At 61.1% G+C, this 13,740-nt stretch overlaps 5 protein-coding genes across 5 annotated transcripts; all 5 read right to left on the minus strand.

Annotated features, from left to right (window-relative positions):
• Window positions 1-432: 432 nt before the first annotated feature.
• LMXM_20_0160 (conserved hypothetical protein) lies at window positions 433-2,850 on the minus strand (the record flags this gene model as incomplete). Its single annotated transcript, XM_003875031.1, has 1 exon — window positions 433-2,850. One exon carries the CDS (start codon window positions 2,848-2,850, stop codon window positions 433-435), a length of 2,418 nt encoding a protein of 805 aa, XP_003875080.1.
• An 893-nt stretch (window positions 2,851-3,743) lies between these two features.
• LMXM_20_0170 (conserved hypothetical protein) lies at window positions 3,744-4,862 on the minus strand (the record flags this gene model as incomplete). The annotated part of the gene is made up of 1 exon (XM_003875032.1): window positions 3,744-4,862. One exon carries the CDS (start codon window positions 4,860-4,862, stop codon window positions 3,744-3,746), a length of 1,119 nt encoding a protein of 372 aa, XP_003875081.1.
• Window positions 4,863-5,911: 1,049 nt separating this feature from the next.
• Window positions 5,912-8,269, minus strand: LMXM_20_0180 (conserved hypothetical protein; the record flags this gene model as incomplete). The annotated part of the gene is made up of 1 exon (XM_003875033.1): window positions 5,912-8,269. The coding sequence occupies one exon, from the start codon at window positions 8,267-8,269 to the stop codon at window positions 5,912-5,914; it is 2,358 nt and encodes a 785-aa protein (XP_003875082.1).
• A 1,050-nt stretch (window positions 8,270-9,319) lies between these two features.
• LMXM_20_0190 (hypothetical protein, unknown function) lies at window positions 9,320-9,916 on the minus strand (the record flags this gene model as incomplete). Its single annotated transcript, XM_003875034.1, has 1 exon — window positions 9,320-9,916. One exon carries the CDS (start codon window positions 9,914-9,916, stop codon window positions 9,320-9,322), a length of 597 nt encoding a protein of 198 aa, XP_003875083.1.
• Window positions 9,917-10,539: 623 nt separating this feature from the next.
• LMXM_20_0200 (conserved hypothetical protein) lies at window positions 10,540-13,119 on the minus strand (the record flags this gene model as incomplete). Its single annotated transcript, XM_003875035.1, has 1 exon — window positions 10,540-13,119. The coding sequence occupies one exon, from the start codon at window positions 13,117-13,119 to the stop codon at window positions 10,540-10,542; it is 2,580 nt and encodes an 859-aa protein (XP_003875084.1).
• Window positions 13,120-13,740: the final 621 nt, after the last annotated feature.

The following is a 13,740-nucleotide window of genomic DNA, read 5'->3' on the forward strand; positions in this document are numbered from 1 at the left end:
ACCTCCTCTGTCCTCTACACCTGATGCTAATTCTCTATGCATACACGCCTGCTGAAGCGGCGTGTCCTTCTATGCAGCACGCGTCCCCAACGGACGAGGACGTGCTTGGGCGAGTTTTAGAGAAATGGAAGGCTGCCCGGCGGGTCAGGGCAGTGGCACTTCCCACGCGTCCGGTTTTTACCTGGCGCGCTTCTCTGTCTATTCTACATAGTGGAGGGTGGTGCCCCTCACCCCCCACTCATGTACACCTGTGGCGATGTGGCAGTGAACACCGAATGCCGCATCACAGCAGCCGCCTGCGTGACACCCATGCGGTAGCCCGTCCCCCTCCTAAGCAAACACGCGCGTACGCACCTTCACCAGAGCGTCGAGCACAGGACAGGAGTCTTTCATGCTTGTGCGGGCAAACCCCATGCTTGGATCGTTGCTGCGTCACGTCATAGCGGCCTTCAGCCCATGGGAGAGGGACTGAAACCACAACTGCTCATCTCGCAGTCGCTTCTCCACTGACAACTCAAGTCGGTACATCGCCTCCTCTACTACCCCAACTAAAGCAACAGCGTGCTCTGTGAGAGAAGCGCGGTGGCACTTCTTGAAGGTCACAATCGCCGCACTCACGTCGTCAACAAGCGTCCCAACATCGTCAGCGAGGTCATTCTGAGTGCGCAGAACTCGCTGCAGTACCTCCTTGGCGGCCGCCTGCCGTTCCTCGAACGCCCGCAGCGACACCCTCGCCACATCCGCCTCGTTCAGGAGCGTCTCCACCTTGGCAGAGAGCTCGGCGATGACGCCCTGCGACTCATGCAGCCTCGACTCCATCTCAAACATGGACGAGACATCAGACACTTTCACCTCGGCCGCCCTCTTGGCGGTTAGCAGTGACCGCTTCAGCTGCTCCACTTGCTCATCAGAGGCTTCCAGTAGCTGCTGCGTACGTGCGTGCTGGGAGGTGAGAGACGCCACCTCGCGCTGCGCCTCGCTCAGCTGGGCCTTTAACTCCCGGTTCTCCTCCATCTTGTCACGCAGCGCTGCCTGTGCGTCCTGCAGCTCCACTGCGATGGGGTCTTCGGTAGCCGCTGCAACTCCCTTGTGGACAGCATCGCTGTCGCGGCGCTCGCTTACCTGTGCCAACTCGAACTGAAGCTCGTCCACGCGCACACGAAGCAGCATCACTTCCTCTTCAACGTCCTCAAGTGACGTGAGGCATGTCGCTTCGGAGCTGCACGCGTTCAAGGCGCGCAGCAACGCCTCCACCTCGCGTGAGACACGTCCCTGCTCCTCATACCACGTGACATAAGCCTCCATCAACGACGGGAGATCTCTAGTGCAGTCACTGCCCTCGGGATCCCATCTGCGGTGTGCAGCACGAAGTCGTCGCAAGGTATCACACATGGCATGAATCGCATCGAGGACGTCCCTGTTATCGCCGGCGCCGCTCGCATCTTGCCAAATGAGCTGCAGTGCCGTCGGCATAGCCTCCTCAGCCCCCGCGTCAGCATCCTTGGCATCACCGAGCAGCAGGCGACGAAGTGTCCGCGCCATTGATCGCCAGAAGACTTGGTATGCGTGCAGGAGAGCCTCATTGTGGTGCTGCGCACGCGTCTCCTCTCGCGTCCTCGCCTGCGTGCCGTTGGGGTCTGATAGCGATTGAGTGACCTGCAGAAGGCTCGGTTCGCCGGTTGCGCCGTCGATACCCCAGAGCGCTGTGCGCACGTGGGCTGCGCCGGCCTGCCATGCCACGAGGCCGCTATCTGGAAACACGAAAGAGCCGCAGAGCGCCGCAGTGCCGGCGTCCCACACATTCACCTTAGCTGAGTCCGCAGCGCAGCTCCACACGCACGTGCCCAGAGACATACTCATGAGGCCAGTCACGCGCGACGTGTGGCCGCGTAAAAGCTGAGCGCTGTGCAACAGGGGGGGAGAAGCGCCGCCGGGGCAATTAGAGAGGGGGAAGACCAGTAACTGCCCCGTTGTGAGTCCCACCCACAACTGGCTGCGACAGAGCAGTGCACACGTCGGAGCGCCGTACCGGTCGCAGTCCCAGGACAGAGACCCGTACATCGCCGTCACATCCTTTGCGGAAGCCACATCCCAGAAGTCGACATTGCCGGTGTCGCTGACCGTGACAAGCACATCCAGCACGGAATCATGCAGCACGGCCTCGATACGGCCTTCCACTCTGAACAGCCCAGTTGCATCCACCTCGCAATCCTTGTCAGCGGCAGCAGAGCCAACGCTGTCGAACTGCTCGGCAGAGCTGACGACAACGACGCGAATCACCTCCGTGAAAGCCCCGTCGTGACAGCACAGAACGAGGTTCTGAGCAGCACCATTGGTGACAGTGGCAGCGCAGACATGCATGTCGAGGTGCACCTCCTGATATGGTTGCGCGGCGATCTCCCGCAGCGGCGAGTCATGGCAATGGTTGGCTGGCATTTGAACAAATGCCAGCGTGCCGCGTGTTGTGACGATGCACAGGTCACGCCGAGAACTTCCGGCGACGCACGCATGACGGCTAAGCGAGTACAGCGAGTAGACACGATCCTCTCGAGTCACACCGTCTGCCGTGCCCTTCTGGGCGTCACAGCGAAACACGACTGCGTAGGCCGGAGACGCGGTAGACAGTGGCGCAACAGAGGTGCCGTGGATACTCAGGGGAGGACACGCCTGCCGCTGCTGCTGCTCTATGGCGGCGGCTAACGCGTCAGGTGCGTAGTACAACACCTCTTGGGCATCCTCTGATGTCACCCAGACGCCACCAAAGTCGTCCGCGTAGACGGCGCCGCCTCGAATCTCCGCAGGCAGCCGCACTCGACCTTTCTGAGTGCATTCAAGGTTGCCAAAGAGCATGGCACAGCCCCGCCTCAATCAGGAGAGGAAGTGTGTTGTTCGCAGCAGCGGTAGGGGTGGGGTGCAGGCGAGGGAGTTGAGAGACAGTGGGTGGGGGAGAATCGAAACGAGTGCGGCAAGCAGCGCCAATGAACCGGCCTTCTGACACGATAAGCGAGTCTCTTGAAGTCGATCAGGTGATGTGTTACGGAACAGAAGGGGGGAGGCAAGCACAAGGCAACGTAGGGCTCTTCTGCTAGAGGGAGGGAGGGTGGATGCAAGACGCATCTGGTGGGCTGAGGCCGTGATACCGATAGCCGGGAGAGAGAAGAGGATGAGAGAGGCGGCGATATCGTGTGTGGGCGTGGCGCGGGGGCGCATGTGAGCCGCGCCTCACCCTCATCCGTACGAGCCGCACGCACCGACTGTTCCGCCTCTCGGTGGTTGTGTGCGTGCACAGGGGAAAACACGGAGGATGTTTGGTGGTGCAACATTCAAGTGCGAGAATAGAGCAAGGTAAGCGAGAGAAATTCGGGGCCTTCGCAGCAGATAACCGCATACCAACCCACTCGTACGCACAGTCTCGGATACAGCATCGGTATGTGTGGATCTCCTCGGTGTGCGCCCCTCCTCTTCTCCCTCGCTTTGACAGCTCTACTTCTACTCTCGGCATAACAACGAACTACATGGTAGACTATGCACATGCGAACACAGTACGCGAGCCGATGCACTGGCGAGTTCACTGAGCTCGCGAAAGACTGGAAAGTAGCGAGTCGTGGGGAACGGGCTCGGGAAGAGGATCCGCAGTCATACGCGGGACGGTGCCTTCACGATGCGAGTCGCTCGCATAACATAGTAGTCTCCGCAGCAGCCATCGCACGCAGAAACAAGAACCCAGAGCCACGGTGTCGGGCTCAGCAGTGCATGGCCTCTATTGGGCTCGCGAGAGGCGTGCAGGTCATGCCGCACAGTCGATCACCCGCTTTTGGGCCGTGCGGATAGGCAACGTAGAGAAACTCCTCCCAGTCGAGAGTGGTCGTGTCGGCAGTGGCGCCTAAGCGGCGCTGCAGCGCAGTCACGTCAGCGTCGGAGGGCCTCGAGCCATACACGTGGGTCATGATGTCTGCCATGTCCCTACCAAGAACATAGCCGTCGCGGATGGGGTCTGGGACTGAGGGGTTCATGTTGAACATTCTGAAGACGCGCTTCAGCGTAGCTACGGTGGTCTCGTCGTAGGTGCTGCCGTCGATCAAGAGCAGAACGAGGAACGCCTCGCAGGTGAGACCGCCAGGAGGGGTGCGTGCCTTGAGCTTCGAAAAGTGCTTCTCAGTGAAGAGGTGAAGCTCCTCGGTGCGTCCCGAAACGCGCAGGAGCTCTTCGAAGCCGCTGTCAAGCAGGGACGCACTCACCTGCCCATGCTGTTGGTGCGTCTCAAACAGATGCTTCAAAACACGGATGTTCACGGCGGCCGGATGCACCGGCGGCGATCGCGTCATGCCTTCGCTTCGGAAGCGACTGACGGCGTTCTGCCGCACCTGCGCTTGAATGGAGCCCGCTATCTCAGTCGACACTGCAGATCCTCGCAGTCCAACGTAGATGATGCGCGGGTTGCGCAGCACCAGCTCTACGAGGCACATGGCACCGCTCCACGAGATGTACTCGTTGGCAGAGAGATCGACTCGTTCTAAGGATGGATGGAACAGGGCCGTCTGCACGAGGTACCACACCGTATCGTTGCTCAGGTAGTTGTCGCAAAACACGAGCGACTGCAGGCGGGGCAGACACCGGCAGAGCTCAATCACCGGCAGCGCCCCTTGGGAGCCGACATACGTGCGAGAGAAATCCAGCGTGGTCACCACATCCCACGCACCCGCGACGTCAGGGAACATCACAGCGGCGGATGCAAGCGGGGTGCAGCGAAGCCGACGACAGATCGCCGCGTACGCCTCGCGGGGGGAACAGCCGACAAATTCCGCTTGCAGCTCAGCGACGTTGTACGGCTCGGTGGCCAGCAGGCGCTCAGTCTCCTCCATTGTTGCTGGAGCTCCCGGCAAAAGAAATATGCCACGGGGCAGTGGCTTGGCGATGAGTGCAGGTTAAAGAGGGAGGACTCCGCGCGTTTATGTTTCCTTTTGCTTTCGGCACGTGTGGGTGTGTGCAGTGCTGCAGGGGCAACGCATCCCATAAGCTGCGGCCGCGTCGCTGCGTGCGCATGTGGGCGTGGGGGCGGTCGAGTTGATTGAACCAAAGCCAAAGCCGGCAAGAAGAGCGAAAAAAAAAGAGATGTGGGAGGATGAGGCGCAGCTGGAAAAGAGTGTACACGGAAACCGACACGCGGCGGTGAGCCCCACGCTGTGGTGCCCCCCCCATGTTTCACACAGTCGTGTGAGGGGCGCATAGGAAGATGAAATCCCACCGGGAATGGGTGCCACACAGCTGTAGCGCATCATCTGGTGAGTCCGGCACCCCTGCAGTGTCCTGCGATGGCCATCTCGAAGTGGGAGAGAGAGAAGGTGTAGGCACAACTCGAACACGCGTGCACATTGCACAGATGCACGTCACTGTGATGCAGTGCAGGGCAAAACGTCCAGACCTGCCCAGACACTCCCTCCCATGTTTCTCTGGACATACCACCGCCAGGCGCATCCGCCCCTGCACTGTTTGCCACCGACTTTCGGACTCCCCTCCTCAAAGCCACTGCCCATGCCTCGCAGAGGGTGGACTTGCCCGAGGGGCAGTAGTGTGCGTGCGTGCGTGCGTGCGTGTGTGTGTGTGCTTGGAGAAGTGGTAGCTTTTTCTCTTCTGCTCGTCCCCTTGTGGCGTTATTTGGCTGCGCTTCTTCGATACAGTACAGGCTGAGGAGAGCTCAACCGAGAAGGGAGGGGGCATCATGGACACGCACGAGGGAGAGAGGGCAAGCAGAGGGCGTGTGTGGAAAAGACAAAGGTCGCACGTGTGTCGACACAAGTGCATGTACAGTAGCTGGCCGCACCGCTGTCGCCTCCTTTGCCAACATCAAGCTCACGCACGCACTCACGCAGGTACGTTTTACATACAGACGCGGTGCACAGAGGAAGTGCAGCTAACCACCTCCGTTGACCTTGCCCGCTGCCTTCGCTTCTACTTGAAGAAGCACCTTGCTCTGATACACCCGACCAACCAGCCGAGTCCGGTCTTGCGGTTGCTCGGTGAACGCCATCAAGGGATCAGAGCCGTTTCCAAAGCACAGCACAAAACCATGCGCGCGCCTCGCCGGCGGTGTCACGGGCAGCTCCATCTCAGCAACCACGCCTTCTACATCGGCCACCGAGCAGGTGTGCAGCTCACGAGTGCGATCGTTCACCATGCATATCGACAAATCCTCCACGCACCACCTTTGCGGCTCGTACGTCGACGTGGCTCTCGCGAGCACCCAAACCCGGACCTGATTGGATTCCAAGTGTCTGCTGCTTCCTGCGACGTCGCATTGTGAGAGTGGTGCCCGGACCAGCGAGGAGTCCACGTGCGTTGCGGTGCTCCTCTCATCAACGCCGCGTGGCGAGCTGCTCCACGAGCGGAAAGCGGAGAGGAGTTGCGTGGTCACATCACCCGATTCCGGGCACACCACAACAAGCAACGGCGGCGTGCCCGTTGTCAGGTGGAAAGCGAGGCCGTTGCGCGCGTACACAGGCGACGCACCAGCCGGATTTCGCTCGCGGTAGCAACGCGCGACACGCGCAAATGGAATGCGCAACTCCACTTTGAGAGAACCCACGTAGCACACGGAGATGGCGTCGCCGCCTGCGCTCGTCGTAGCCCAGCACCGCTTCCAGTGGGGTACAGCACGCGGAAGAACAGAGCGATGCACCCAGAATCCAGCGGAGAGAGGATGCGGCTGCCGCTGAAGCTGCACCACCGCCATGCGACAGGTCCGCACAAACTTTGCCATGCGCCGGACCAGTGAGTGTGTAAACTTCGCCACACGCCGATTCGATACGCTAACTTGGCTCCGCAGCTCCCGCGCTGCTCCTTGCACGATGAGCTCTCGCATCTCGTCAGCCGACACGCCGGCCTCCTTCTCGCTCACGCACGACATGTCGCCATGCTCCCAAGGTACTTTCGCCGGTGATACCTCTGGGAACAAGGCGCCGAGCAGTACGCTGGCCACTCGCAGGCTCACCCTCTCGTGTCCATGCGCGTGAAAGCTTCCCAGAACGCGGAAGAAGTCGTAGAAAGTGACCTCGAAGAGTGCCGTCCCCCTCATGGTGCTGCTCAGCGAGGCATCGATTCCGTCTCTGCTCAAGTCGAGGGTTCGGGCCGACTCACATTTGCGCGCGGGTAAAGCAGCCTTGGAGAGTCGAGATGCACTGGTGCGTATCTCGGCTTTCCTTGCTAAAGCCGCCTGCAAAGATCCCGCAGGCATTGCTGCAGCCCGGGTCTGAGTCGGAAGAGTCGTTGCTGCCGAGGGAGGAGGTGCCACCCCATCGGCTGCGCGCTTGGCAGCCTTTGCCGTCTCCTGAGACGTGGTCGATATCGGCAGCGGTGCACTTGGAGACGGCGTCGTCAAAGGGCCTATGCTGTTTGCGGGTGGGGTCGCTGTGTACTCCTTCTTCAAGCCGGCTGCCATTGCGGGGCTCGTTGCCTCGGTGTCCACAACTGAGACGACTGTCTCAGGGCCGTGCTCGGCCATAGCCTCCTGGATGACCTCCTCCTCTCGCCCCAGGTAGCGCTGCAGCTGGCGCTCCGCATCGTTTGCTGGATCTGGCGCATCTGTCTCGTAACTGCGCAGCAGTCCAACAGTGGAGGCCTCATAGCCGGCACTGCGCTTGGTGCGCCTCTGGCAGTCGTCGCGAAGACCCACTTCTAGAGGGGATAGCGTGGCAGGCAGCGACACCTCCTCGGTGGAGTCCTCGGCACCCTCCGCGGTCTGCAACCCCCTAAGTTTCTTCTCCATGGCGCACAGATATGCCTCTTCCCGCCCCTTGTAGTTGTCTAGCTCATGATCGACCTGACTCACACGAAGTGGGGCGTAGGCTTGATACAGGCGCAGCAGTCGCGTGCGGTAGACACTGCGGTCTACATTCTCGCTGTCCGTCGCAGCATCGGGGTCGGAAGGCGACGCCGCCGGCTGCTCTGCAACCACAGACGGCCGTGAATCATCACACTTGATCGAAATGTTGATACTGAGCGGCGCGTTTGGCGGAGGCTCAGAGTAGCTGCTGCCTTCCAGCGTCACAGGGGCCTGTGCGGATGCCGCACCGTGCGAAGTGGAGGCCTGCTCGCCCGCTGATGCCATGCCCTCGCCGAACTTTCGCTCCAGGGCTTTCACGAGGGCCTCCTCACGCCCCACAAACCGGCGCAGCAGCTCATCTACGCGCGACACCTTGGCAGGGTCGTACTTGTTGTACAAGTCGATTATCGCCTGGCGATAATTGTGGTGGGGAGAGGGTGGGGAAGGCATGTCCTCGGATACGGTCGGGGGAGCGCCGATCCGGATGCCAGCGGCTTTGCAGGTCAGTCCAAGCCTTGGTAACGTGGGAGTCGATGGGAGGGGGAGAGCGACAGGAAAGTATACGGGTATGGAAACGGGTGTGGGCCACAACGCCGCGTGACAGAGCGGGGGAGGGGGAGGACGCACACCAAACGACCAAAGGAGCGCAAGGGTGTGCTGCACGAGTTGTTAACACGACGGCCGCGATGTCTATCGTCTAGCGTGACTCGGCACGGATGCAAAACGGCAGTGGAGGTGGCCGGGGCAGCGGGGAAGAGAGGGAATGCGGCCGTCGAGTGCCGGCAGAGATGAGTGTGTATGCCCGCAGAGGCAGGAAGCGGCAGCGAATTTGGCTGACGCCGTCGCTCCGTCTTTCCACCCCGCGAACGAGTATGACTTGTGCGGACGTGTGCGAAGTGGCCGGGCAGAGAGGGGAGGGGGTGTCAAGGAGAAGAGAAGAGGTGAGAGGGGCGGAGGGCCAGGCCACGTGGTTGCTTGATGCGCGTCTTGTTCTCCTCTCCTGCGGCTTCCCTTTACGTTGTGTTGGTGACTGCCTCAGGGAGGGGGGACGATCACGTCCTGCCGCACTGACACACAGACATGCACACACTTCTGCTTCAAAGGCGGAGAGGGGGCGGGGGGCAGACGGTGATACGCTTCCACGAAGGGCGCTCCCACTTCACCGCTCCACGGAGGTCAAACGCGCGCGCCGTTCAGCACGTGCATCACATGCGTGCGTGGCACCACGAGTGAGAAGAGGGAGAGAGAAGCAGGAAGACACGTAGGCAAAAGGGCAACGCAGCGCGTTAGGTGGTAGAATCGCATGAGGGCCATAACGGGTGTAGCAGAGGCTGGGGAAGGGGGCATGGGCGACGCACTCCTTTGTGCGTGTGACCGTCGACGGTGCCCAGTTGCGTACTGGCTAGTCAGGAACAGAGTTGGTTGGAGCTACTTACGAGTTTGCCGGTCTGCCTCGAGCACACAACAGCACACGCGAGAGACCACAGCAACAACGGCCATTCAGCTCTTCGGCTGGCGCATCGGGTAACGACCGGAGCGGACCACCGTGGCGATGAGAGCATCCACATCCTCGGTCTTCTTCGACTCCGCCGAAAAGCGCCTCCACTCCGTCGCGCCTGCCTGAAACCCCTTCAGGCTGAACACCTTCGAAAACTTACTTAGGAACATGCTGTACTTGTTGGGGGCTCGTCGCACTTCCTTCATTGCACTTTGGCCCTCCCCCGCCGTCTTCGAAGCCGCTGCTGGCACGCCCTGCGCATCGTGAATCGCCGTCTGCGCCTCAGCCTCAGCCTCAGCCTGCCTTTCAACGGCTCGGATTGCACCAACCTCGTAGGTGCCGCTCTGCTTCACAACAAAACGCCCACGCGCGTCCACCGCGCAGATGGTGAAGCCCGTCAAGGGCTCCGACCGTCCTCTGGATGCGTCTTCTGGTGACAGAGGGGACGCCAATAAAGACGACGATGGTGCCGTCGCCGGTGCGCGCAGCAACACTGTGTGCGACCCGTACGGTGTCTTTACGTCGTACATGCCGTCGTCTGAGCGGTATGCGGTGCCGTTGACCGTGCATGTTACGTAGGAACCCTTCTTCCGCCGCATGCTGTGCTCCGTAGCTCTATGTGCGTGCGTGACTATGCCTGCCGGTCAGTCAGTAGCAGAGGGAAGAACGGGGGAGTGTGCGAGAGCCGTGCAAGGAGGGTTAGTAAGAGAGGCGAGAGGGTGGGGTCAGGGGGTAGAGTGCAAGAGAACAATAGAAGAAGGCGGAAGAGCAGTGTGCACAGAGCAAGAGAAATCGAAGCGCGCCGAGGGAGAAAAGCGGCAAGCGGAACAAGAGGAGGTGCCGCCCCGCTGTGCTGTAAGAGCGGAATCACGGAGACGCGCGCGAGAGAGAGAGACAACGCCGCTCTCCTAAAAATGTGAGCGGTGAGACAGACCACCAACGCAGCGATGCTAACGTCTGCGTTTTTTGTGCTCGCTGATGTGTCGCTGTCAGTTCTGCTGGCGCTCCCCCTTCTTCCTCTTGTTGCTGTTCCGTGGGGACTTGTCCGCAGCGCGTACGCGTAAGGCGACACACACACACTACAAACATACACACGCGCACACATACGCACACGAGAAGAAAAGGGGGCGGGGCTCCCACCGCAGAAGCCCCGCGGTGCGCACTCTCCCTCACATACGCACACGGTTGCATGCATGCGTGCAGACACCGCACCCTTTCTTTTTTATCTCGTGGATTTCAACGCTCCCCCTGCCTGCGTGTGGTGATCCCTGCGCAGTGCTTGCAGGAGCTCTGGCGTCGGGTCCACATTCACGCACACGAGGGCGGCGATAAGGTACGCCTTCTGCACTGGTGTCCATGTCACCTCGGTGGACGTGAGCAGCGACAAGCCCCTTGCCTGCACTGCTGCTGCCATGGCGGACGTTCTCTGCAGGTCTGCCACGGCATCATCGCACAACGCGATGGCACCAGCTATAAGCTCCTCTGCGGTAGTGCACTCTGGAATGGCCTGTTGAATGAGCAAGTCTAGGAGGGTACTGAGGATCATCGTGGCCGTCGCGGTGGTGGATGCGGCCTTGCTGCGTGACAAGGTTCCGGCAAGTTCTACAAGCCCACTCAGCGCAGCGATCGGCAGTCTTACGGTGGTCAGAAAAGATGCTGTCTGCCCGAGGCGGCGGGTCAGGAGCATCATGAAGGCGTTCTCCAGCTCCGCTGCAATCGTTCGGCGCTCTTCCAAGCACCGTACCAGCAGCTCCGACTGCACAGGAGACAGAGTTCGCTGCCGCTCTTGGAGCAGTAAGCGAAGATACAGATCCAGCACAGCATCCGAGACGCGCACGCGCGACGGCGCCTGCCATGCCGCCAGCGGACGGGCGAGGATGCTTCTGAGGTACTGAATTAGGTCTGGCAGCATGCCGGAGGGACGGGCTGTGTGCGCCTCCAGCTGCGCCAAGAGAAACGGCTTCAGCGGCTGCACGAGTGCGGCAACGACCACCGGCGCCTCGTCCACAGCAGAGAGCAGCCTCAGCGTGGTTGGAACAAAGAGAGCCGCCGGTGGTGTCGAAAGTTCTCGCACACACTCGCCGAGCAGCGCGAGGGCGGTGTCACAAGGCGAGGTTGTCGCGGTGCAGTAGGTTAGCAACTGCGTCCCCACACAGTGCGTTGCAGCTACAACTACCTCGGCGCACCTCGTCCTGCGCTCTCGCGTGTTGCGCCAGTAGCGCGACGGGTGCGTGGTGGAGCTGAGCTGCCGCTCCAGTGCACTGAGGGTGGTGCCCAGCGATGCTGGCGCCTCAGAAGTTGAGGCACCGCTTGCCGGGCTCACTGCCCTCAAGTACGCGGCGATGCAGTGCCAGCCCCAGAGCGCCTCGCCGCTGCCAAAATGGAAAACCCGCGCCAAGGCTCCTGACGTGTCGCAGAAGAGCCCCACAATGGCAGCCCAGACAGACTCCACAGGCTCTGCGTCGACGGGGCCGCCTGGTCGTGGCAGGCCTTCGGATGCTCGTCCTGCGCACAGACTACAGTGCTCTACGCACAGCACCTCAATGATGTCAAGTGGAGACCGCGGTACCCCACTGCGCAAGAGACAGATCAGTTGCCGTACGGCGTGTCGTCGTGCCTTACGGAGAAGCACCGACATCTCTGCGTGCTGCGCTGTCGAAGACGCGTGGGCCCGAAGCTGCTGCTCTGCCGGGCCCGCCATGTGCGATGAAACGGCCGTGCACCGCGGCTGAGTAAACCACAGCAGCTGTAGGCAGAGTCGTTCGGACAGGGAGCCGCGCAGCGTGAGATGCGCTACGACCAGGCGCAGCTCCTCGGTTGCCTCCTCGCTTTTCTCAGAAAGGGTGATGAGCGACCGCACCAGCGACTCGTCAGAGAGCGCGTGCGTAGTGCACTGGAGCAGCTGCGAGGTCAAGCCCATGCTGCCTGGTGTGCAGGAGGAGGAGAAAGAGGGTTCCGAATTACTTGATCTGTTGCGACGGGGACCACGCGCAGGGTGCCGCCACCTGCCATCATGCGGATAGTCGTCGAGTGACGTGAACTCGGTCGATTCCCTGCTCGCTGCATGTGCGACGCGCAGCAGCTCAGCTTGCGACTCACATAGGTAGGAAGACTGCTGCAGCAGGGCTTGCATCACGGTGAGGCGGCTCACGCGGTTCATGCGCGAGAACAACAGTGCGGCGCGCTTGCAGAGGGAGCTCCACAATGGTAGCTGGCTCTCACCGACTTGCAGTGTCGCAAGGCACCACAGAACAGTCGCCACATCGTACTCTGTGAGCTGCGCCTCACACTGCTGCAGCCGCACGAAGCAGTCCGTTACAAGGGGCAGCTGAGCCTGCGAGGGGCACGCTTTGGCGAACGCATGCACGGTCGCAACCAACACACGAGGCCGCCATGTCCGCAGCGCCATGTCATCCACATGCTCTGCCAACCGCTGTGCCAAGGCAGCACATCTGTCCTCCTGCCAGAACCGGGCGGAGGCACGAAGGATGACGAGCAGTACGACGCAGACATCGGCCGGCACGTGGGCCCTGGGCGGCAATGAAGAGAGCGCGTCGAGCGTGGCGTCGGTGCACTCGCGCACGCATTGCTGCAGGTGTGCGTCGGCGGCGCTACTGCCGCAGGACTGCGTGAGCGCGACGAGAGAGCGAGTGCAACTCACGAGATCCGACAGGTCCGACGACGTGGACGACACTAGCGACGGCTGAGGAGACAATGGAAAAGAGTCTGGACGCGAGGCCGTTCTTCGGGCGAATAGGCGTGAAGCCCTGGCAGCGATGTTGCACAGCACAGACGGGATCATCCTTGCATGTGGCATAGCGCGATGAATGCCAGCACGAATGATGGCGCTGCTTGTCGGAGAAGTCGATCGGCAGCAAGAAGAGGGGAGAACAGCGCCAATGCACGGAAGAGAGCCGCCTTCGCTCTCTGTAAGTGAACGTGTGAGCACTTCGCGCGTGTCAGCTGAGGGAGCTCACTCATAGCCACGGGCCCCGAAGCAAGTGGTCCAGAGGTCGGCGGAGCAGGCCACTTGAGCTGCACGCAGGTACTTTCCCGCGTGGTACGTAGACAGCAGGCGTATGAAAAAAGGGAGAGATGGGAGAAGGAGAGGGGGATAGCGCCAGTGCGGGCACAGACGCACGCAGAGAGTTGAAGGACGGAGAAGACAGCAGAGAAGCGCAGCCCAAACCGGCGTCTCCGCTCCCCCCCTCGAGTTGCGCGCGTTGCAGGGCAGTGCTCCAAGGAGCACACGACAAAACACCAATGCATAGAAGACATGCTCTCACACAGAACTGTGCACGTAAGAGAGGCTCAAGGCTGTCACGTCCATTGGAAAGGACCCAAGGCAGATCAGGCGAGAAGTGGCTCTGCCGGTCCATAACCCAGCACCATGTAATGGCGCGTCGAGAGAGAGAGCACCGAT

The sequence above is a fragment of the Leishmania mexicana genome, chromosome 20, assembly GCF_000234665.1.
Source record: "Leishmania mexicana MHOM/GT/2001/U1103 complete genome, chromosome 20".
Classification (NCBI taxonomy): domain Eukaryota; phylum Euglenozoa; class Kinetoplastea; order Trypanosomatida; family Trypanosomatidae; genus Leishmania; species Leishmania mexicana.